General features: G+C 40.9%; 1 protein-coding gene across 1 annotated transcript in view; it reads left to right on the forward strand.

Moving 5' to 3' along the window:
• Positions 1-26,720, forward strand: part of nckap1l (NCK associated protein 1 like) — a 71,713-nt gene that overhangs the window by 6,140 nt on the left and 38,853 nt on the right. The window contains exons 2-10 of the mRNA XM_034166161.1: positions 7,304-7,414; positions 8,472-8,564; positions 10,648-10,704; positions 12,477-12,619; positions 16,360-16,450; positions 19,571-19,708; positions 20,097-20,145; positions 20,950-21,106; positions 22,498-22,554. Of these exons, the coding sequence (XP_034022052.1) occupies positions 7,304-7,414; positions 8,472-8,564; positions 10,648-10,704; positions 12,477-12,619; positions 16,360-16,450; positions 19,571-19,708; positions 20,097-20,145; positions 20,950-21,106; positions 22,498-22,554 (896 nt within the window). The remainder of the gene's footprint in view (positions 1-7,303; positions 7,415-8,471; positions 8,565-10,647; positions 10,705-12,476; positions 12,620-16,359; positions 16,451-19,570; positions 19,709-20,096; positions 20,146-20,949; positions 21,107-22,497; positions 22,555-26,720) is intronic.

Genomic DNA, 26,720 nt, shown 5'->3' on the forward strand with positions numbered 1-26,720 from the left:
ATAATAAAAGATTATTAACTGAGCAAGCGAGGTTAGTTATGTGTTTATTATATGGCTGTTCAGAGCTGTGATTTCATCTTGTTGGTCTTCATTTTGCATGTCTACTTGGAGCTTTTTTGCTGTTAATTCCTCCAATTCAAACTTGTCTGGGAAAATATCAGAACCAAAACTGGTCAATCAGAGCGCGCATACCGTTATAGCCATATAATAATAGTGTGTATATGATAACAAGAACCTAAACAATTTATAAATACATTAAGACAGTAAATTAAGATTAAAAAATATGTAATTAACAGGAAATAAAAGGGGAGAGTTCTTTTTCTAAAAACTTTTGAGATCTAAGGTTCTAAAAACATTCTGGACTCAGACGCCATTCCAAATCATTATAGATACTTTGAATAATTTATTACCACCCTTGAAAAATGTCAGCTACCTATTTTATAAACACTACCCAATGTAGAGCCTGTGGATCCCTATGGGCAACGCACTAATTATTATTAATAATAAGAAAGGCATGAATTTCAGTATATAAGTTGCACTGGAGTATAAGTAGTAAAAACCTGCTACTTACACTCTGGAAAACATGGTATGGTCACTGTGAAACATATTTGAAAGAAACAATTATTATCTTGTTAATTTCATGCTTTTCTGAGTCATTTTGATGATACTGAAAACAACAATTCAAAAGACACCAGAGACTCTTGATTCACCCTCTTGTTTAAGGTAAAAACCATACATACATTCACTGTTGTGAATAAAACATTTTATCTTGATTATCTTATGATTTATTTTTCCAATCCAATCTCACGCCATTTCATGATGGCATCAAAAAGTAAATTAATCTCCTTTCATGATGGGAGCACAAATTCATTTAGTGACAGAGTACGAAAAAAAACAACGTGCTTGCACATGCTGTCACTGTACAAATGTATATTGTGTACTGTGTACTAAGGCTGTCAATGCCAATCTGTACCTTCCCAATATTGTGCCAGTCTTTTGTCATTTAGCACCAGTGACCTAAATAGGGTAACATACAGAAGATTACTATTATTTATAATTTGATATGAAAACACTGTGGACTGCAGGTGTACACTACAAAATCCTAAACACACAGTGTTAAAAGCACCTTCACATATAACACAAATGTGGGCAAATCAGGCCGATCCAGGCCAAAACAGAGGAGGGATAAACATTCGGCTAGTCGTGAATGAATGACAGCCTGAATGCAGCCCGAATACCCAGAATATGTGTAGAAGCTTCCATGAATGATTCGCGCACATTCTGCATGCAGCAGCTCCAGACTCCAGACAGCCTGTGCCCGGAACACAGTACGGAACAGGAAGAAATACGAAACAAAAAAGAACACTCACGAAACACCACAATGCCCTCAGAATGCAGCTGGAATATCTGAAATGCACCCCCAATGCCGTAAGTGCCACCTGAAGTCTGGGTAGACAGCATGCCTGGATGAGTACTATGGGCCGCTCATTGGAAGACCTGATGTGTCCCACATTATATGTCAGGACATAGGTTGGATGTGTCTCTCCACACACACGCACCCCCGCATGCATGCCCTCTCTCTCTCTCTCTCTCTCTCTCTCTCTCTCTCTCTCTCTCTCTCTCTCTCTCTCTTTCTCTCTGGGAATCAGTTGGTGATGGAAGCATGGCACAGTGTGGTCAGCTCCTTCCTAGATTTCGAATGGCATCCAACCCATGACGTCATTACATGTCAACCAGGGTCCCCTGACAGATGCATAAAGCTCCGGTCACAACCCACCGTGCGTTTTTTTTTTTCGCCGTACGTTTTCTGCGGATGCCACGGCCACTACGTTTTTGTGAAAACGTACGGAGGCAGTAGCAAGAGGAGGGAGAGAGTACGTTCAACGCACGTCTCTAGGAGCGTAATGATAAAGAGAGTTGACAATAAAGCAGTGTGTGTGTGTGTGGGGTCCCTTTTCTTTTTTTATGAGCGGGACCGAAGCGGCAGGTGTTTTTCGGCATCGGCGATGCATGAGCATGTCCAGCCTGCAGCGGTCAGTTGTACGAGTGTTTACTTGCCTCGAAAAGTTACAGCTAGTTAACAGACTGAAGCTGTGGAGTGTGTGTTGCTGACGTTTGGAAATAAAGTCCAAGTTCAAGTGAGAAGCTGTGTTGTGCATGCAAGTCTGTCGGCCTCCATAGTATGTGATGAGTGCCGTAATCCGTACTGCCTACGTACAGATTTGGTTAATTCAATAATTCAGTAATTGAATGAAAATGTGCTGCTTTGAATCCGTACTGAGGCAGTACTCACAACGTGTGTCATCTGTACTGCTGGTGAATCCGCAGCCTGACCGCAGCGAAAGTTCTGCATGCACTAATACCTCTACGGCGTGTCTGCGTGTGTCTGCGTGCTCCTAAATTCGTACTGAGGCAGTACGTACGATGTACGTATCCAAATTTAGCCCACGTTTTTGCAAGTAGACTGCACGCACGTGCAAGTACGGCTGTAGTGGATGTGATCGCATGTAATCATATCAATACGAACATAACATCGCCAAAAAGCACACCCACAGCTGTCATAACCGGTAAACCAGTCTGCAGTGCATCAGAGACAGTCAACCCATGATCATGGGCTTGTGGTTCACATACATCAGTCCATAGAGTGGATCAAAGACATAGTCCAGAGGACAGGTACAGCAGATTCTGCCATCACAGCATCACACAGCCCCCCCCCCCCAATGCTTGTGTGCCCTCCCTCACTCTGTGTTTTACTGTATTTATTCACACCCTCTCTGTCTTTTCTCTTTTCATATGGGGCTTATATGGATTCACATTCATATTCACATTTACAATGCTTTTGTGAGCTGACAGTGAGAGCTGTCAGCAGGATGGGATGTACAACACAGGCTGCTGCATGGTTGGTGTCCGTCTAATGCTGTGACATGCAACTGGCTTTAGTTTTTACTTTTATCTTTATTGTAGTGGCATGGCCACACTGCTGCCTGGTAATTCCACTTCCAGTGGGACATGTTGTATATGTCATGATGGGTGTTTCACAGCTGTCAAATGCCGGTCAGCTGTATTTGGTGGCAGCACACCAAGCCTGTCACATGCATCAACTCGCCATGGGTATGCAGCATGCTGCGCGCACCTGCACGTTGTATTATAGCTGTGATGATCATAATGTCCCATATACATTGTGTAACCCATGGGAGGGACTGACAATATACAGTAGTGTTCAGAATAATAGTAGTGCTATGTGACTAAAAAGATTAATCCAGGTTTTGAGTATATTTCTTATTGTTACATGGGAAACAAGGTACCAGTAGATTCAGTAGATTCTCACAAATCCAACAAGACCAAGCATTCATGATATGCACTCTTAAGGCTATGAAATTGGGCTGTTAGTAAAAAAAAAAAGTAGAAAAGGGGGTGTTCACAATAATAGTAGCATCTGCTGTTGATGCTACAAACTCAAAACTATTATGTTTAAACTGCTTTTTTAGCAATCCTGTGAATCACTAAACTAGTATTTAGTTGTATAACCACAGTTTGTCATGATTTCTTCACATCTGCGAGGCATTAATTTTGTTGGTTTGGAACCATGATTTTGCTCCTTTACTAGTGTGCTTGGGGTCATTGTCTTGTTGAAACACCCATTTCAAGGGCATGTCCTCTTCAGCATAAGGCAACATGACCTCTTCAAGTATTTTGACATATCCAAACTGATCCATGATACCTGGTATGCGATATATAGGCCCAACACCATAGTAGGAGAAACATGCCCATATCATGATGCTTGCACCACCATGCTTCACTGTCTTCACTGTGAACTGTGGCTTGAAGTCAGAGTTTGGGGGTCGTCTCACAAACTGTCTGCGGCCCTTGGACCCAAAAAGAACAATTTTACTCTCATCAGTCCACAAAATATTCCTCCATTTCTCTTTAGGCCAGTTGATGTGTTCTTTGGCAAATTGTAACCTCTTCTGCACGTCTTTATTTAACAGAGGGACTTTGCGGGGGATTCTTGCAAATAAATTAGCTTCACACAGGTGTCTTCTAACTGTCACAGCACTTACAGGTAACTCCAGACTGTCTTTGATCATCCTGGAGCTGATCAATGGGTGAGCCTTTGCCATTCTGGTTAATCTTCTATCCATTTTGATGGTTGTTTTCCATTTTCTTCGACACGTTTCTGGGTTTTGTGGACCATTTTAAAGCATTGGAGATCATTGTAGATGAACAGCCTATCATTTTTTGCACCTGCGTATAAGTTTTCCCCTCTCCAATCAACTTTTTAATCAAACTACGCTGTTCTTGTGAACAATGTCTTGAACGTCCCATTTTCCTCAGGCTTTCAAAGAGAAAAGCATGTTCAACAGGTGCTGGCTTCATCCTTAAATAGGGGACACCTGATTCACACCTGTTTGCTCCACAAAATTGACAAACTCACTGACTGCATGCCACACTACTATTATTGTGAACACCCCCTTTGCTACTTTTTTTTTTACTAATAGCCCAATTTCATAGCCTTAAGAGTGTGCATATCATGAATGCTTGGTCTTGTTGGATTTGTGAGAATCTACTGAATCTACTGGTACCTTGTTTCCCATGTAACAATAAGAAACATACTCAAAACCTGGATTAATCTTTTTAGTCACATAGCACTACTATTATTCTGAACACTACTGTGTGTGTTAAATGACATCCATCATGGACATGACAGCCCATCCAGATGTGCGAGCTGCACTGGACAATGATCCTGGGCACCACATTCGTGCTGGCCTCTGGTGTGAAGCCTGGCTCATACACGACATTTGGCCAAGGTTCCACGTGGCCAATCATTTTGTGCAGCCCCTCGACCACAGTCCGAATGGTTCGACCTGCATACGACATATTGTACAAATGTTGCGACCACGGTCAGATAGCAGTACAACCTCATCTGCACTGCCATTTGATTTGGAATCCCAGCACGAGTGCAATGCAAATGTGAAGTGCATGTGCTGTGGCCGAATGGTTGTGCCAACTGCTGTACGAGGCATTCGAATGCTGCTTGGATTTTTCACGAGTACCATTCGAATCCTCCTTCATATTATGTGTGAATGGGCCAAAAATGTACAAACTAGCTAATTCTCATCCATTTTAAGTTTGCTACATTTCTGAAAGTGATGCAATTATAACCCTTTAACAGAGTTAACTTTCTGACATGGGCTATGTCAATTTCTGACATACAGTGTGAAAGTGCATTTTAAACTCTGAAGAGAGTACTTTAACAATCTGATTTGAGGATGCAGTTATAGAGGCATTTTTTAATTTTTTTGAATACCTCAGGCAAACAAATCTCAGGTTTGGTTTGATGCTTTTCTTATTTCTCACTGAACTATTTGACATGGTTAAAACTGTAAGTTTTAATGATTAAAACTACACTTCTGGAAAGTAAACAGTGATTTCATCAACCTTTGGAAACACCTCCAAGATCCAACACCAAGAATCTTGAAATAGCATATTGCGAGACAAAATCAACAATGAAGTATTTGACTGTTTTTAACACTCCAGGTTTTCCTGTTAGCATTTACCAAACAGTACATTTTTATAGTGTAAAAAAAAGACAATGTTAGAGTTCACTGTAACACTTTGACCCATTTGGATGATCAACTCTAATTAATCTGATTAATCTAATTAATCTAATCTGTACCATTTCTAGCAAAACACAGTGAAAAAATATAGACAGACCATGACATATGCTATAAAACATTTTATTTGATGATATTTGAATGTACAAATGGAATGCTCAGTTATATGCATTAATTTGAATTTGGCTTAAGATGGTTTTAGAGTCCCAGATTTGGATTCTACATGGTCCAGATTGTATATTTTGATGCCCAAATCATCCATATCGGGCATGTCTGTGCAGATTTATTGCACATATATATATATATATATATATACGAGGTCTATTAGAAAAGTATCCGACCTTATATGGATTTGAATCACGTGGTTGCGTCAGACAAGCTTGAACCCTCGTGCGCATGCGTGAGTTTTTCCACGCCTGTCGGTTGCGTCATTCGCCTGTGAGCAGGCTTTGAGTAAGGAGTGGTCCAGCCCCCTCGTCGGATTTTCATTGTCAGGAAATGGCGGAATGATTTGGGCTTTTTTTCCATCAGAATTTTTCAGAAACTGTTAGAGGCTGGCAGCTGGAAACCATTAGAAAAATTTATCTGGCTTTCAGTGAAAATGTTACGGGTTTGGTAGAGAATAAGGAGTGTTACTGTCGCTTTAAGGACGGCCCCCAGCGGCTGTGGGGCGCGCCGCGCTCCGAAGCCGCCATCGACAGGCTGAGCGACCATTTCATTTCTAAACAGATGGCTGTCTGGATCCGTGACCATCGTGTGCCATTTCTCTGGTTATCACAAGAGCTGGACATCAACCATTTTCCGGCAGATTTCACTTTTAACAAGAGATTTTGTCATGGAAAGCCGAGCAGAGGCTTCGCGCATCACGATGGATTCGCTACTGGAGCAAGACAAAACCACCTCTGTTTTGGTCTCACAGGACGGCTTTGAGATGGCGTTCAGACAGCTGTCGGTGGTTTTTCCATCGAGTGATTATCCGAGAAATTGTGGATGTGCCATTTCCTGACAATGAAAATCCGACGAGGGGGCTGGACCACTCCTCACTCAAAGCCTGCTCACAGACGAATGACGCAACCGACAGGCGTGGAAAAACTCACGCATGCGCATGAGGGTTCAAGCTTGTTTGACGCAATCACACGTGATTCAAACCCATATGGTTTTTGAAAAAAATACTAAGGTCGGATACTTTTCTAATAGACCTCATATATATATATATAGACTATAGACTATATAGACTATAGACTATATATATATAGACTACATATATATATATATATATATATATATATATATATATATATATATATATATATATATATATATATATATATATATATATATAGTCGCTCGCTTTTTTTTTAAAAGAAGATTGTGTTCAATTTTAAAGGTTATTTTATTTAAAAAAAAATCAACACTAACATTCATTCATTATGTAAACCTGCTTATTGCAGTTAATTGTCACTGAGGCACAGAGCCTGTCCCCACAGTCATTGGGTGAGAGGCCCTGTACACCCTGGATAGGTGCAAAAGTTGGAGAGTGTTATTTAATCCCATAACTCTGTTAAGTGTTAATTTTGTACTTGCCCTTTGATAAAATGTTATTGTAAAAATTAACTGTGATAGCGTAAATGTGAAATGTCATCAACACTGAGACATGTGAACTAATGACAGCAAATCTTATTTCTCAGACTTGTGCAGATCCCAAACTGCGCCCGACCATCCTGACAGATAAAGTCATGGAGCCAGCCGTCAAATATATCAACAAGAAATTCCCCAACATTGATTACAGAGGAAATGTCGTAAGTGTGAATGACACCTTTGCATATGCGTGCAATGCTTTCTTCATGACCCTGAAGTAATTGAAATTTTGTACAGAGCTATAATAATAATTCAATAAATTAAGTAAAAAAACTGCCCAGTGCAGCTCCAACTGCTAAGTCATGTGCATGTCTGAAAACCTTTAAAACATTAAACTTTGCAGAGCTGTAATGTTGGTTTGTAAGTTTGCATAATTGTTATATAATAAATCATTTTCATGCAGCAGATTGATTTAACCACATTATTAGAGCAAATTAAGCCACATCATTAACCACTAATCCACTGTGCCATCGGTGGCTTAGTGGTTAGCACTGATACCTCAAAGTAAGATGGGTGTAGGATCACTTCCCGCCCTTTCTGTGTGGAGTTTGCATTTTATTACTCTGTCTGTGTGAGTTTCATCCCGACACTCTGGCTTCCTCCCACAATCAAAAACATACTGTGGAACATCTACCAGGGACAACAGAGGGAAGTTCGCCAGTGGCTATCATCTGGCTTGTTTACTTCACTGGATGGTGATGTACATGAACTTGCACTGTCCCTTCACAAATAAATAAACTATCTTGTCTGCATGAATAAAGATCAGTTTTTACTTAACAGGACCACATTTGAATCTTTTTTTCACACACATTTTAGGTTTATATGTTATTTGGGTTTTGTGCAAAACAGCCCCAAAGTAACAATTCTGACACTAGTTGTAGAAATTCTCCTGCTGTATGCAAAATGTAGGCCTAAAATGGTTCAAGGCAAGCATATGTAAGTCCATACTGGTCTCTGGAAAAAGAAGGAGAGGTACCCTCTCCTCAAACAGGGGTGTGGCCAATAGTAGCTCTTTTCTATTTAAGGCAATAGAAACCCGTTGTTTTTTTAGGCATCTGATTTTTTTCTTTAAATTTTGGATATATTACTCCAGTGAGATTTTGTTCTTAACACTTTAACACTTTCATATCTGTTTTTAGTTTTGCTGACTTATTTAATATTTACATGTCTGAATGCCTGATTACCACTTTATGGATTAACTGTTTTTATTCTTTGTAGCAAAATCTAACCTGTGTCCAGCGACAGAAATCCGAAGTTTTGGCAGCAACAACAAGTTACTATGACTCTTTCTTGGATGTCATAGAGTTCAGGGTAATGAATTTCTTGATTTGTTTTCTTTTTGCTTCTTGCACTTCTTTTGGGGGTGTCATTTTGCTAAATATTCAAAATTCAGATTAAAAAAAAAGATTTTGGGATAGGTTGGTCTCCGGTTTGAAGCCACTCCTGCCCCATTCCCCTTGTACATCAGTAGTAACATCAGCAAAGGCAAATTAACATTTTTTTAAATGTGTATATTCCTTGATTTAAATGAGTCTATGCTGATTTTGAAAAAAAAAAAACATGATTCAGTGGAGACTGTAGCGTTCATGCGGTTTGCAAGTAGGAAGGACCTGTGAAGTTTGAGTTGGAGACCCCTGAGTAGAGAACATTGCAGACTGTGGGGAAAAATAGGATTTATTCTGTTGCTCAGTCACTCATAAATACCAAGAATAGAGCATTGGAAATCTCCATGTAATGCTGGGTTGCGTCAGGAAGGGCATCCAGTGTATAAAGTGGCAAATCAACATGCAAATCCAAATTGGATCTGCTGTGGCAACCCCAAGGGAAAAACAAGGGAGCAGCTGAAGGGACTTACTTTTTATACCACGGAATGTCCACACAGTATTATTGTCCAGCTGGAAACAAGCAGACTGAATTGTTATGAATACAGGTACAGGGAGCAAGGAATTCAGTCTAACAGCAAACAATGCTTTTGAGGGAAGCAATAAGTGAGCAATCTAGGTACAATAGCAGAAGGTCTGAATTCAAGCAACAAATATATCAAAGTGACTGAACAATAACCAGCAGGCAAAGCTTAAGAATCAAGGAATCTCATGGGGAAAGCACAGTTTGGCAAGTATAGAACACACATGGAGAAAGCAGGCAGCTGGACAATCTGGCGTGTCTGCTATATAATGTTAAGAACTTCTAATAGCATTACTGTCTTTTTACTCTGGCATGGTGCATTTGCCATTAATTGATCATTTCCACTACACACAATTTGTGACATCTTCTCAGGTGAATCCCAACAGCATATTTTGCTTCTCTCCTCCTCATGTGTTTGGCTCTCACATGTCTACTGCTTCATACATGGGACTGACAGTCCATGCCCTTAGTTCATAATGCCCTTTGCTGTTACACGATTCAAGTTTTGCTTGCCCTGCGTTATAATTGCTTTTCTAAGTAAAGGCTTTCTATCCCAAATTCCCATTGATGTAATTGTGTTCACTGAGCAGAGGAGAGACCCTAATGGCCAGCATTCTGTTGGCCTTTCAACTGTAGTGGCTTGGGGATATATGTCTTCTTCATGCCACTTGGCAATCCTATACTACCTGTTTTCATCTTCAACAGTGAGGAAAAGGGGTTGGACTTTAGGAGGCACTGAGAATATTGTTGTACAAACATTGTCTGAGTTTACACTTCCATATATCCTTCATTCTTCAAGCAGAAAATCTAAAAATACATGGCAGCAGTAGCTGGTACATTATTCAGCATTATCTCTCCTTTGCTGTTTCTTTCTGCATGTCCAATATTTATGACATTTTGGCTTGAGGAATGCATTTACATATAGATTGATTCGTGATGATATAGGAAACTAAGTGAAATTTATTCCAAATGTCAGGCACAGTTTGCTCAGTGTGGTGTGATTAGTCACGTCTTTCGGAGCATTTGCATATTTCATTGATGGAGGTCACAGCACAGTGATGCTGGAGTGCCCTCTGAGATGAAACACCTCCTCCTGTGGAAATTGGGGACTCCAATGCAATCCCTGGCAGATTTCACTGTCTAGTTATAGAATAACTCCCACATTTCATTCTGGTAATTTGTTCATGATTGCAAGTCATCAACCCACTTTCCGTGTAGAACATATTGCAGACTTTTGCAGAAACAGAAACTTTTCTCAAACATGAAATTCATGTTTCTGTGAGCTCACATGATCTTAAGAATGGTAAATGGAGTGAATTTCTGAAGCACTTTTTCATCTGAAGCAGATGACTGCAAATTAGTCAGCCCTGATGATAGATACAAATGTGTCATTATTAGGTGAATTAATCTATAAAAATGGATGCACCCAGTAAAACTCATTAAAGGACTTGAACTTAGTGGCTGCGTGTGTCCGTGTGTCTTCCTTTAGGACCATGTCTATGAGCTGCTGAATACCATAGATGCCTGCCAGTGCTTCTTTGATATTGTAAGTATATGACCGTATTTCTGCTTGTCATGGTCCATATTGGTAGGAGCAAGTGCTAAAGTTAAAACCATCTAATGTCTCATTTTCACTTGAAATTTGTCTCGTGAAAGGATATTTTCGGTTACTACATTTCAAATATACTAATCCAAAATGTATTCTTGCATTACTTCATTAATTAATGAAGTAATGCATTCATTAATTCTGCATGATCATTGAAGTTGATTTTGCATTTTCATTTATTTTTTATTTATTTACTAATTTATTTATTATTTATTTTTTATTGTATTTTTCACCTAAGTCTTCTCTTGTCATTTTTGTAAGGTAATCTTGAGTGTCTAGAAAGGCACCTACAACTAAATTTAATACATTATTGTTATTATTATTATTAAGTCCTATTAACTCACTTATTGGATAATCAATAATAATGCAATTAAAAAAATCACTGATTTTCTTGTATTAAAGGTAATTTTTGCCATAAACAAACAAAAATTGTAATGAAAACCTTAATTTTTTTGTTGTGTGTGCATGCATGCATGCATGAGGACTGGTGAGGGGGGCATCAGCCTTTCTTTCTAACCCACTGGCGTTGAGGAAGATTTGCACATGAACTGTGCACAAAATTGGTGTATATTCGCTAAACATCCGCAATATTCGTGAAACATGCTTGTATGAGTCGGCCGACATACGCACACATCCACAATTATCTGCAGAGGTACGTTTTTCCGTTGCCAGGATTTTTGAGCTGCACAAAATTTTGGTTGCGGCTGACATCCGCCTTACATACGCAATACAAGCTCAATACATACACAATCTATGCACTGCATCTGCTGATATCTGCAACTGACGGGGTATTGGAGCTTGGCAGCGGACTGGAACAGTGTGTAAAATGGATATATAGCGTGCCTATCACGTCCACATCACAAACTAAAATAAGCTGTAGCAAATGCATACAGATTGGCCATGAATAAAGTGTTTGTATTACGTCTACTTTGCATCTGATTTGTGGACAATTTGTGAATGCATAACAAACACTTCACGTAAACCCAAAATACTATATAAATGTGGCAGAAATCGACATAGTTGCCAGTCATTGTCAGTCCAACTGTGGAGATGTACAGATGTAGGTATGGATCCCCAAAGATGTAGTGTGAGAGTTGCTGCCATCCAACAACATACCAATCAACTTGTCCAAATCCAAGAACGATTTCCATGACCTCATCAACAGCAGGGGCATCAGGAGGTGGAGTGGGAGACCTGGCCCTATCTGTTCCTGGAGGAGGTGGGGTGTGAGTTGAAGCCCTCTCTTCTGCATCAGCAGCAGCCTTCTGCCTCTTCCTCCCCTGCTTCTTTGACGTCAGTAGACATGTCGCTGTGGTGTTGGTGTGAATAGTGGCCCGAGTGCGCTTCTTTTATGACCACGATGCAGATGCAACCGCTGTTCCTGCAACACATACACAATGCTTTCTAATACTTAGCAATGCGTCCGATCCGTTTCCTCAATGGATGCGTTATACATCCGTGATTGTTCGTTAAATATTCACGATACATTATTAATATATCTGGAATTCATACTGAGACATTTGTCATTTTTGACCAATTTTGTTTCGGACGACAACAAATGCCCGACTGTTGTATACTCAATTCATGCGCAATTAATCCTCTCCCCAGTGGGAACGGGCCCTTAGATAAAAATAGGAGATTCTACAAGGAAAAAAGTTGGGAACCACTGATCTTTGAGACACATTTAATTTGGTTATTTACTTTGTCTTTAGGCTATCAACTTTGACTTCACCAAGAAGTACTTGGATCTGATTATCACCTACACCTCCGTCATCATAACACTGTGTCGCATCGATGACAAGAAGGCACTGGTTGGGCTGTTCAATTGCGCCCATGAGATGAGCAATGGTAGCAGGTAATGTGAAAACACAAACAAGTGGCACAATGAATAATCAATTTCACTGCAATTTCACTGCTAGAGTCTTGACTAGATGTAGGAAATTTAATATTACTCCAGAGTTGGCCGTCCGTTAACTCCCAGTAATTGCAGTAGCAGATGTCTTGTTGATGACATATAAAATCCTGAATGGGTGTGCACCTGCTTATCTTGCAGAACTTCTTCAGACTTATGACATGTTGTTGGCCTTGAGGTTCACATTGTCTCCCGTTTGCTTCAGCAGCCGATAAGAAGTTGGTAGACTGTCAAGCATTTATGTATCAGACCCTTATATAATGAAATAAATGATCAGCTGACATGAGAAAGTCTTATTCTACAGTGAATCTGGAAAGTTTTCACAGTGCTTCACTTTTTCCACTTTTTTATTGTTACAGCCTTACTCCAAAATTAAGTAAATTAAATTATTTTCCCCTCAAAATTCTACTCACAACACCCCATAATGACAACATGAATAAAGTTGTGTTGAAATTTCTGCAAATTTATTTAAAAAAACAAACAAACTAAGATGTCATACGTACATAAGTATTCACACTCTTTGCTCAATACTTTGTTGATGCACCTTTGGCAGCAATTACACCTCAAATTTTCTTGAATATGATGCCACAAGCTTGGTTCACCTATCTTTGAGCAATTTTGCCCATTCCTCTTTCCAGCACCTCTCAAGATCCATCAGGTTGGATGGGGAGCATTGCTGCACAGCCATTTTCAGATCTCTGCAGATATGTTCAATCAGATTCAGGTCTAAGCTCTGACTTGGCCGCTCAGGGACATTCACAGAGTTGTCCTGAAGCCACTCCTTTGATATGCACTTAGGGTCACTGTCCAGCCATTGTTATTGAACCATCGCCCCAGTCTGAGGTCAAGGGCAGGTTTTCATCCAGGATGTCTCTGTGCATTGCTGAATTCATATTTCCTTTAATCCTGACTAGTCTCTCAGTTCTTGCCACTGAAAAACATCCCCACAGCATGATGCTGCCACCACCATGCTTCACTGTAGGGATGGTGCCTATGTCTTCCAAACATGGCACCTAGCATTCACGCCCAAGAGTTCAATTTTTGTCTCATCAGACAAGAGAATTCTGTTTCTCTGACATCAGGGTGAATGTGAGGCATTATTGGAAAAGCACTATATAAATGCAGTCCATTTACCATTTTTTACCATTTTGGTCTGATAGTCCTTCAGGTGCCTTTTGGCAAACTCCAGGGCTACCATGTGGCTTTTACTAAGGAGTGGCTTCCGTGTGGCCACTCTACCATACAGGCCTCATTGGTAGATTGCTACAGAGATGGTTGTCCTTCTGGATGGTTCTCCTCTCTCTACAGCGGAATGGAGCTCTGACAGAGTGACCATCGGATTCTTGGTCACCTCCCTGACTAAGGTCCTTCTCCCTGACTGCTCAGTTTAGTCCTGGTGGATCCAGTGTTCCCCCATTTACAGGTGATGGAGGCCACTGTGCTAATTGGGACCTTCAAAGCAGCAGAAATGTTTCTATACCCTTCCCCAGTTTTGTGCCTTGAGATAATCCTGTCTCTAAGGTCTACAGACAATTACTTTGACTTCATGCTTGGTTTGTGCTATGACATGCACTGTCAACTGTGGGACCTTATATGTAGACAGAAGTGTGCCTTTCCAAATCATTTCCAAATCAACTGAATTTACCCCAGGTGGACTTCAATTAAGCTGTAGAAACATCTCAAGTATGACCACTGGAAACAGGATGCACCTGAGCTCAATTTTGAGCTTAAGGCTGTGAATACTTATATACATGCGATTTCTTAGTTTTTTTATTATTATTATTTTTATTAAACTTGCAAAAAGCTAAAAAAAAACTTTTTCACATTGTCATTATGGGGTACTGTGTGTAGAATTTTGAAGAAAAAAAATCAATTTCATTAATTTTGGAATAAGGCTGCAACATAACTAAATGTGGAAAAAGTGCAGCGCTGTGAATACTGTCTGGATGCACTGTATCAAATCCATCCATCTATCCATCCATCCATCCATCCATTTTCTTCCACTTTATCCGGAGTCGGGTCGCGGGGGCAGCAGCTCAAGCAAAGCCGCCCAGACCTTCTGATTCACACACACCTCTCCCAGCTCCTCCGGTGGAACCCCGAGGCGTTCCCACGCCAGCCAAGAGACGTAGTCCCTCCAGCGTGTCCTGGGTCTTCCCCAGGGCCTCCTCCCAATGGGACGTGCCCGGAACACATCTCCAGCGAGGCATCCATGGGGCATCTGGAAAAGATGCCCAAGCCACTTCAACTGGCTCCTTTCGATGTGGAGGAGCAGCGGCTCGACACCGAGCTCCTCCCGAGTGACCGAGCTCCTCACCCTATCTCTAAGGGAGCGCCCAGCCACCCTGCAGAGGAAACTCATCTCGGCCGCTTGTACTCGCGATGCATTGTATCAAATCCATTAAATAAAAAATGTAAGGTGCTTTCCTTTTACACCCCACCCCCCCAACCTTAATTGGAGTAAGCTCGTATAAAAAATGGATGGATGAAAGAGCTATTCTGTTAAATCATACACTCATACAAGTCAAGAGTCTTATCTCAGTTTGAGTCATAAGTATGGAATACAAACACATGAAGGTAAACACACAAAGCTTCAGCTCCAAATTAACAACTTTTCACAAAAAATTGTGCCATTCAGGTGCTTCTAAAGGAAGGGCAGCACAGTGTGTGAAATAGTGGTTAGCACTGTTACTCCCAGAGTGAGAAGGTCTTGTGTTCAAGCACATCAATGACAGGTTCCTTTCTGTGTAAAGTTTGTATGTGTCTGCACAGAATTCCTTTAGATGGCCCAGTTTCCTTCCATCTTCATGACACTTCACTTCCATCTTCATGTACAATGACACATGCACACATCAGCTTGTTTCTCCTTGTAGATTTGGAGTCGGCATCCAACAAAACGTGTGCTAGATCAATATGTGTGATCACCAGTGAATTGGAGCCACTAAAAGAAAATTAGAAAAGATGCTCAGAAAGAAATTTGCATTGTATGAATTAAGTTATTGTAATTAGAAAATAATAATATTGTCAATAAAAATACATTTTTTTTCAGTTAAGTCTTTTGATATCAACTCTTACATTCTTCATTTCATAATTTATTGGCACATAGCTTTGAAATATTTTTCCCCCAATTTGATGAGGTCACTTAATAATCTGTATTTTTTTTATAGATCAGTTTGTCATCTGCTAATTCATTCAAGGATTTTTTTTTATTTGATTTTGTATGTGTTCTTCACTGTATAAATCATTTCTATCTTTAATTTTTGGTTGATTATCGTTTTGGCGCTATCGTTGGAAGGCCATTTTAATAAGCCTGTTAGGTTTTTTGGTCTCCTGCTTATCGTGTGTGTGATTCTTTCGCCTGCTCCTGTTTTTGTTACAGGGACATCACAGCAGATCCAGTATGAATCTGCATGTTGATTTGGTACGTGTGTTTTTTGCTGGATTCCCTTCCAGACTCAATAGTAGATGCACAAGGAGAATGTGTTACAGATGGCTTTGAACCTCAAGCCTTCTTGCTGTGAGGCAACAGTGCTGTTAGGATTTCTTTTTTTTTTTCCTGTTTTGCTTTTTTCAGATACTTTATGTGCTAATCTGTTCCAATTCTCGGAAAAAAAAAATCACAAAATTAAATCGGCAGTTTTACTTGTTTTTCCTTTTTTTTCCTGCTCTGTTGAACCTTGCAGTGATCCTTCGTATCCACGGCTCAGCCAGATGTTTGTGGAGTATGAGCACCCGTGGAAAAAGCTTACAGAGGAGTTTGGACCTCACACAAGGGTAAGGCCACAAGGGACCAGCAGATTATTGGTCTTTCATTTTACATTAATTTGTGATGGTTTAACAAACATGGTTTAGATGCAAGTGGGTTTGAGATGTGTCCAAGTCGTTTTTGCTGTCTTGAGGGCGTGTAAACTGAGTGCAAAGTTGGGTGCTGAGCCCAAGAGGTTGGATTTATCCTCTTTATTAATTGTGGGCATGTAAAAATCGTGGGCATGTACACAGTAAATTTTACAGAGTAAAATATACTCTGCCAGGATGACATTTGGTCCCAGTCCAAATAGAGTTAAATATGCTCTATTATAGAGTGAAATCAGCTCTACCGTCTTGTCAAATCACATTTTTCAACTCCAATAAGAGTCATTCACAGTACGATAGAGTTGATTTTACCCTGTGATAGAATTGATTTCACACTGTGATAGAGTATATTTAACTCTATTTGGTCTGGGACCAAACGTTAGGGCCCCTTCACACATAGTGCGAATATTTACAACTCAGGGCGACTCACGGCGAAACAGCTCGTATGAGCAAACCACAAAACATCGCTACCGATGGGCAGGAGTGCATGAACCAGGTGCAATGGTTTGTGCGTGCGACGGTGCCTTTCCAGCAGGAACACAGTGCGAGCAGGTGCAGCTGCTTGCACTGTGTTCCATGGGATGAGGTGCACCACATTGCACTGCTGAATGGAGGAAAATAAAATAAAAGCCAGGTGTATTATTAATGAATATCACTGGGTTGATATAAATAATAAATAAAAGGAGACGCAATACAGAACCCCGCAGTTAAATAATCATGGTTAAATGAAAAGATAAAAATGCCACAGGATTCAAACCCACAAGCTCTGATTACCAGACAGAAACTTTACCACTGCACTACAATCACTGTATTGTAACAGCAGTGTAAAATGGCTAAAATCAACAAGCAGATAAACCTATTTTCTAAAAAATTTGAAAAAAGTGCTGTGATAACTGACCATACGGCATTTGTTACCGCGTATTTCTGCTGATACATGACTGAAAGTGGCGTATTTGTCGCACTGTTGGCTTGTCCTGTGGCGCGCCGCTCACAGCCCTCACGGCCCGACACACATGTCCTGTCAGACGTGACATTCAGATCATCTGCTGCGTGTCCAGATGAACTGACGGTCCATTTCTCCAGCCATTCGCAAAAGCGATATATGTTTTTATGTATTCCCACACACGCACGTGTCCGTCAAAACACGGGATGTTTGCTCCAGTGCTGATGTCCAGCACTGGAGATGTCTCAACAGCTGTGGGCAGCCAGCCACACCCCCTGTCCTGTCAGTGCACAGACCAACATGTCACTCTGTGACCAGATGAGAGATGCCTCGCCTGCCAGGGTGGGGGTGAACTACAAGCACAGATGTGTTGGGGGGGAGCACACAAAACACACGCACACGTGTTGTGGGGGAAGCCAACACTCTGGCACACCACATGTGCACTTGGCAACTTCACAGTCGTGGGGCACTTAGACAAAATTCACATCCACCTTGACAGTGATTGTCTGCAGACTGTTTTCGTGATGATAGTACGAATGGCCACACATTTTCTAAGTGCCATGTGAGCGGTGTTAGATGTTTGTGCGTGTCACCTGGAATTTGGCCGACACCTGCAGCGAGAGGGATTGATGGGCTCACACAGGGCATACTCTGTCTTTCAGCTGCTGGTGTGCACAAATAGTTGTAGCAACAGGTGTATGAGGCATTGGAGGTAGCTACGATTTTACACGTTTTGCATATGATTCCTGCTTCATGCACACTTTATGCGCAAATTGACCAAATTCATACTCTGTGTGAAGAGGCCATTATCCAGGCAGAGTATATTTTACTCTCCAAAGCTTACTGTGTAGTCTACATAATATAAAATCAAACAATCAGTGTGTCAGCTGTTTTTAAGACACAAATGTGCCAAGGGCTCTCACGTGTGTAGTCATGAAGACCTTCGAACGCCTGGTTTTATCCCACCTGAAGTCCATCACCGACCCCCTCCTGGACTGCCTGCAGTTTGCCTACAGAGCCAACAGGTATGTAGATGACGCCATAAACCTGGCCCTGCACTCCATCCTGCAGCACCTGGACTCCCCAGGAACCTACGCTAGGATCCTGTTTGTGGACTTCAGCTCTGCATTCAACACCATCCTTCCAGCTTTGCTCCAGGACAAGCTTTCTCTGCTCCACGTGCCCGACTCCACCTGCAGGTGGATCACAGACTTCCTGACGGACCGGAGTCAGTGTGTGAGGCTGGGAAAAAATGTCTCAAACACTCGGGTTCTCAGCACAGGATCTCCACAGGGCTGTGTCCTTTCCCCTCTGCTCTTCTCCCTCTACACTAACTGCTGCACCTCCAGCCACGACTCTGTAAAGCTCATCAAGTTTGCGGACGACACCACCCTCATTGGACTCATTTCGGATGGGGATGAGTCTGCCTACAGGAGGGAGGTTGACCGGCTGGTGACCTGGTGCAGCAGCAACAACTTGGAGCTCAACGCCCAGAAAACAGTGGAGATGATCGTGGACTTCAGGAAAGCCACAGCCCCCCCGCCCTCCCTCGCCCTCACCAACAGCCCCATCACCACTGTGGTCTGTCACCGCTTCCTCGGCACCACCATCACCCAGGACCTCAAGTGGGAGTCAACCATCAGCTCCCTCATCAAGAAGGCCCAGCAGAGGATGTACTTCCTGCGGCAGCTGAAGAAGGCTAAGCTGCCTGTCCAGCTGATGGTGCAGTTCTACACGGCCATCATCGAGTCCATCCTCTGTTCCTCCATCACGGTGTGGTACGCCGGGGCCACAGCCAGGGACAGACACAGAGTGCAGCGCATTGTGGCCTCTGCTGAGAAGGTGATCTGCTGTAGCCTTCCATCTCTCCACGACCTACACATCTCCAGGACTCTGGGCCGAGCAGGTCGGATCACAGCTGACCCTTCTCACCCTGCACATGGTCTATTCAAACCACTCCCCTCGGGCAGGAGGCTACGGTCCATCCGGACCAGAACCTCCCGCCATAAGAACAGTTTCTTCCCCAGATAGAAGATAGGGCCCTTTGTCTCTCTACATGTCATACATTCAGTTTCTCCTTCCTCCCTCTGTCCTCTCAGTCAGTGACGGCAGCATTACTGTCTCTGAAGATGGTCTACCCACGCAGAAACCTACCAGTGGAGCAGTGGCGGAGTGCCCAGCTCCTCAGCCTGCTCAGTGCTCCGGCAACCATGCTGGACCCGGCCTGCTGCGACACTGTGAGCCCACCCTGTTTTCACTTCTATCACAAGAACAGATAGGAAGAGACACTCAGAGATAATATCATCTATCCATGCAGCTCTCACAGAAATTAACATGTTTTATTTGTGTTGGTCCAGTATAGACCAATTGTCATGTCTACATTCCCTGTCAGGATCAGGATTGAACCTGCTGACCTGTCAGCCCCATGCACTGCTGTCCTCTCTGTTCTATTTCATCATTACAGTTTCTTTGATGTAATGTTGTGATCACTGTAACCTGATTCTCAAAGTGCAGCCATGAAACACACAGAACATTTGCTTTCAACTTTTCTCATAGGGTTGCAATATATGTGTAGGAAATGTCTTCATGACAAATAGAATTTAATAAGCTTGATGTTGACCACAGATGGCATGTGAATACCTGTCTATGGAGGTGATGGAGCGCTGGATCATTAGTAAGCAAAAGCCCCACACACACGCACATGATAGTTTCATTTAGTAATACACTGTATTTTCTGGACTATAAGTCATGGATTTTTGGGAGGTCCTGCGACTTATCTTCCAAAGCAACTTATACATGAAAAAATATACTGCATTGTCATCTGTGGCCACAAGATGTCACCATCTAAATGCATGATAAGCTGCATACTGAATGAGGTATTGTGATTTGCACTGTGGAGAAGGTGGTGATAACTCTTCATTACGCTGGATGCCAACCACCAAGAATCAAGAAAAAGAAGAACATCTGAATGAAAGACATTCCGTGACTAAATTTCAGAAATCATTCTCCCAAACTGAAATAGCACACTCTCAAGTAAAAAGAGGGAATATAACTTTAATAATTCTCAGCAAAACACTTTTTTGGACTGTTTGAGACAACAAGAACAGCAAGACAGCCAATTAGGTACGTGCTTATTTTATGAATAAATAATGCACCTAGTTTTCAAATGTTGATTTAGATTGCATGTTTATCTCACCAATGATTGTCTATTTGGTGGTGAAAAGAAGCAGTTCATTCAGGTTGTTTGTGCCTTATACAATAAGTTTACTAAGCTTGTTAGCTTCTGATCACTAATGCATAATTCGCATTAGAAAAATAAAAATATGACTCATAGAACTTCACAATTTCTATATGAATTTTTCTCTTCATGATGCATTTTTGGTGCAACATATAGTCCGGAAAATATGGTATATAGACTGCACTGTGCAAGTAAAATATGCTGCTGTATCACAACTGTTTCCAAATGTCCTGCTTGTAGTCGGGTTCCTGTTGTGCCACAGCAGCCTGAACACCAACCAGGCCTCTCAGGAGTTGTGGAAGATGGCACTAAGGAGCGGGTTCTACCTCACTCTCACGAGAGATGAGGTGATCAACTTCCACAAAGTGACAGAGGACCTGTTTGACAGTATTAAAGGGTATGTAAGCCACAGTGCTGACACATAGCTACTCTATTCACATGTTTAAAATATAGAATTGTATTTGAATTTCATGATACCCACAAGAAACAAAAGTTTCGAGCAGGGGGAGAATCTATCTGTCAGTCCATTGACAGACTGAGAATGGATTTATTATTGGAAGTACAAACATATGGATGTGAATACATTAGTTATTGATAATATGAGTCAGGGACATTTAGGTTTGTTGTGAAATGTGTGGATTGATTGATAACTATTGTGTTTTCATTTATTTTGGCTTTTAGCAAGGACACTGTAGGTAGTTGAACCTCATTCCATAATGTGAAAATATCACTACATCTATCTATATAAATATCTATTTCTATATAATAATAATAATAATAATAATAATAATAATATAATATCTATCTATATATCTATATAACACATCTATCTGTCAGTTCATTGACAGACTGAGAATGGATTTGTTATTGGGTTTCTATGAAAATTCACACAATTCTACCACACCACATGAAGATGTGCATGAAAGAAAATAATCATCTTCCAACATCTTCAAGATGTATATATGTTTTTGCTAATTAGAGCATTTCATAAAATTCTTTAGTATCAGAGAGGAATGGGTAGGTGGGCAACATCTTTTTTGTTTGTTCACAAGTCTTGAGATTAGTATGCCTACTCAAAAATAGCCAATTTAAGAATGTAATAAAATGAGATCAGTGCTCCATAATTAAAAGCCCAGAACTGTGCAGATCCTTTCATCTGGTCTCCATGAGCATTAAATCTGAATTTTGTGGAGGTGGTGGCTTGGTGGTTGTGCAAGCTTGACTAGATTTCCAGTCACACGGGAAGCTCAATAAGCTGCCTTTGAGCAAGGTCTTTAATTCTGAGACTGCTCACAGTATGCAGCTGGCATCAGCGTGTGAATGGGTGACTATGAGGCATCATTTTGAACTGCTTTGAGTATCTTCAACAGATGGAAAAGTACTATAGAAATGCAGTACATTTACCATTTGCAAAAAGCAGGACTGACTTTTCTTTGTTTGTTTTTTAACTGCCTTTGTGAATATATTTAGAAAAAAAGAATGTTGGGTTCATTATTTTAGATCTACCTAGATTTTTTTTATTTTTTTTGGGGGGGGGGGGGGGGGCAACTAAATGGTAAAGTAAATATTTCATGTAATTCATTTTACTAAATCTTTCCTGAACGAATATGTGCAGTCAAAAATATGGAACATTTCTCTCAAAAGGTAAGGCAAAATAAAGATAAACAGTGGAAGTATACTCTCTCATCAAGCGGAGTTAATCTAAAAAAAAAAAAAAAATCCTTTAATGAAAAAGGGCTACTTTTTTTTTCTTAGTTTGCTTGTTTGATTATTTTTCTTTTGTGGCAGATATAACAAGAGGATTGCAGACATCAAGGAATGCCGAGAATACGCTTTAGCCAACAGGTGGGTCCAAAAAGACCATAAGCAGCACTGTAATATTTACAATGAAATCTTAGATTATGAACATGCTAGCACAATCACAGTGGATAAATCCCCTCTAATCCAGCCAGAATTCCACAAAATAAAAATACTTAAAATAAAATCTCCCAAATAATCTTTAGTCATGGTATTTATGAAATATGAGTTGATAAAATATACTTGATTAGGATCATCATAGCTAATAAATGTGGGTATAACCTGTTGAATCATTACAAAAATACAGAGAAACATGTTGATAGCTCCTTCTAAATTACATATACTAGTGCAGTGCCCGTAGGAAGTTTGTATTCCTGTAGAAAATTGGGAGCTTAAATAGATTTTTCATGGATGGTCGTGTGAGGCTGTGTTTGAAGGTGGGATGTACAAAGAGGTGTACTTGCTCTTACATAGTTTTAACAGCCAAAGTGTACATTTATTAAGACATGGTTGACATTGAGATACAGAGACACGTAAATACAGCTATTTTAAGAAAAAGATTGGCACTCATCCAACATGGTCAGACATACGAGGTCTGTTAGAAAAGTATCGGACCTTTTTTATTTTTTTCAAAAACCTGATGGATTTGAATCACGTGTGGTTGCATGAGCAAACCTTGAACCTTTGTGCACATGCGTGAACCTTTTCATGCCTGTCGATTGCATAATTTTCTGGTAAGCAGCCTTTGTGTGGGACGTGTGTTGTGCGCTCGGCGGATTTTCATTTCAAATCAAATCAAATCAAATGAATTTTATTTATATAGCGCCAAATCACAACAAACAGTCGCCCCAAGGCGCTTTATATTGTAAGGAAAGGCCATACAATAATTACAGAAAAACCCCAACGGTCAAAACGGCCCCCTATGAGCAAGCACTTGGCGACAGTGGGAAGGAAAACTCCCTTTTAACAGGAAGAAACCTCCAGCAGAACCAGGCTCAGGGAGGGGCAGTCTTCTGCTGGGACTGGTTGGGGCTGAGGGGAGAGAATCAGGAAAAAGACATGCTGTGGAGGGGAGCAGAGATCAATCACTAATGATTAAATGCAGAGTGGTGCATACAGAGCAAAAAGAGGTGAATAAAAAGAAACACTCAGTGCATCATGGGAACCCCCCAGCAGTCTAAGTCTATAGCAGCATAACTAAGGGATGGTTCAGGGTCACCTGATCCAACCCTAACTATAAGCTTTAGCAAAAAGGAAAGTTTTAAGCTTAATCTTAAAAGTAGAGAGGGTGTCTGTCTCCCTAAGCCGAATTGGGAGCTGGTTCCACAGGAGAGGAGCCTGAAAGCTGAAGGCTCTACCTCCCATTCTACCCTTACAAACCCTAGGAACTACAAGTAAGCCTGCAGTCTGACAGTGAAGCGCTCTATTGGGGTGATATGGTACTATGAGGTCCCTAAGATAAGATGGGACCTGATTATTCAAAACCTTATAAGTAAGAAGAAGAATTTTAAATTCTATTCTGGAATTAACAGGGAGCCAATGAAGAGAGGCCAATATGGGTGAAATATGCTCTCTCCTTCTAGTCCCTGTCAGTACTCTAGCTGCAGCATTTTGAATTAACTGAAGGCTTTTCAGGGAACTTTTAGGACAACCTGATAATAATGAATTACAATAGTCCAGCCTAGAGGAAATAAATGCATGAATTTGCTTTTCGGCGTCACTTTGAGACAAGACCTTTTGATTCTCCCCATTTACATGAACAAATTGTAATCTGTTAGATAAATATGATTCAAACCACTGCAGCGCAGTGCCTTTAATACCTATGGCATGCTCTAATCTCTGTAATAAAATTTTATGGTCAGCAGTATCAAAAGCTGCACTGAGGTCAAACTGGACGAGCACAGAGATGAGTCCACTGTCTGAGGCCATAAGAAGATCATTTGTAACCTTCACTAATGCTGTTTCTGTACTATGATGAATTCGGAAACCTGACTGAAACTCTTCAAATAGACCATTCCTCTGCAGATGATCAGTTAGCTGTTTTACAACTACCCTTTCAAGAATTTTTGAGAGAAAAGGAAGGTTGGAGATTGGCCTATAATTAGCTAAGCTAGCTGGGTCAAGTGATGGCTTTTTAAGTAATGGTTTAATTACTGCCACCTTAAAAGCCTGTGGTACATAGCCAACTAATAAAGACAGATTGATCATATTTAAGATCGAAGCATTAATTAACGGAAGGGCTTCCTTGAGCAGCCTGGTAGGAATGGGGTCTAATAGACGTGTTGATGGTTTGGAGGAAGTGACTAATGAAAGTAACTCAGACAGAACAATCAGAGAGAAAGAGTCTAACCAAATACCAGCATTACTGAAAGCAGCCAAACATAAAGATATGTCTTTGGGATGGTTATGAATAATTCTTTTCTCTAATAGTTAAAATTTTATTTGCAAAGAAAGTCATGAAGTCATTACTACCCTTACCAAAAAGTAGTACTGATAAGTATATAAAAAGTAAACTGGAAGTATACTTGAAACATACTTGCATGTACTACTTTTTGGTAAGGGTAGTTAAAGTTAAAGGAATACTCGGCTCAGTAGAGCTCTGACTCTTTGTCAGCCTGGCTACAGTGCTGAAAAGAAACCTGGGGTTGTTCTTATTTTCTTGAATTAGTGATGAATAGTAAGATGTCCTAGCTTTACGGAGGGCTTTTTTAAAGAGCAACAGACTTTTTCCAGGCTAAATGAAGATCTTCTAAATTAGTGAGACGCCATTTTCTCTCCAGCTTACGGGTTATCTGCTTTAAGCTGCGAGTTTGTGTGTTATACCACGGAGTCAGGCACTTCTGATTTAAGGCTCTCTTTTTCAGAGGAGCTACAGCATCCAAAGTTGTGCTCAATGAGGATGTAAAGCTATTGACGAGATAATCTATCTCTTTCACAGAGTTTAGGTAGCTACTCTGCACTGTGTTGGTATATTGCATTGAAGAACATAACAAAGAAGGAATCATATCCTTAAACCTAGTTACAGCACTTTCAGAAAGACTTCTACTGTAATGAAACTTCCAACGACGATGCTTTGGGCATCACACAGATTAAGGAGCGGTACAACCAGTTTAAAGACAGCCGCACAATGGTGGAGAGTGAGCCACGCTTCGGTCGGCCATCAACATGCTGAAATGACCAGATCATTTCCAAAGTGTTGTGACATGCCCACCTCTTCCACAATTTCTCGGATAGTCACACAACTGAAAAGTCACAGAAAGCCGTCTGAATCATCTGAATGGTTTCCACCTGGCCGTCGCCCAGTTTCTGGCAAAATTTGATGCGGCGCTGCTCCAGTTGTACCGTCTTTTTCCTTGAAATGAAAATCCACCAAGCGCACTGCACACGTCCCACACAAATGCTGCTTACCAGAAAATGATACAATCGACAGGCATGAAAAAGTTCACACATGCGTACGAAGGTTCAAGGTTTGCTCATGCAAGCACACGTGATTCAAATCTATCAGGTTTTTGAAAAAATAAAAAGGTCCGATACTTTTCTAACAGACCTCATATGTGTGTATATATGTCTATGTTGGACATACACACATAGAGATATAGGAAGGAATAAACACAGTGTACATGAAGCACAAACATATGTATGTGAATACAGGACTTATAGATAATGTGTGTCAAGGACATTTAGGTTTGTTGTGAAATGTGTGGACTGATTGATAACAATTGTGTTTTCATATATTATGGCTTTTAGCAAGGACACTGTAGGTTAGTTGAACCCCATTCCACTAATGTGAAAGTACCACTACTGGTGTGTTTTGCTTTTTTGGACATTGGGAAAAAGCAAAAACAGTAATGCAACAGCATGATTTCTAAAAGTGTTTTGAAGGCTCAGTCTGGTAAGATTTCTTTTCTTTTTTTTGAGGTAAAAGGCATGGTGGAATATTGTAATAAGTATGTTATTTGTTTAGATGGTCTGCAGACAGTTTAAGCCATAAGGTCAAGTGGGATGGGGAAGTGTTGGCTTTTTAATTACTTGAAAGACACTGGACTCGTCGGGGGATTTAGTACTGCTATAACAGACTGATGCAGAAGGTGGCAGCAATGCAACATTTACGATGACCCTGAGACCAGCTGCCGTTATATGCCACAGAAGAAGAGAGGTGCGCCTGATTTGTTCACAAGGGTACGACAGCATACGACGGAGTGCATTTCAGCATT

This window comes from Thalassophryne amazonica, chromosome 3, assembly GCF_902500255.1.
Source record: "Thalassophryne amazonica chromosome 3, fThaAma1.1, whole genome shotgun sequence".
Classification (NCBI taxonomy): domain Eukaryota; kingdom Metazoa; phylum Chordata; class Actinopteri; order Batrachoidiformes; family Batrachoididae; genus Thalassophryne; species Thalassophryne amazonica.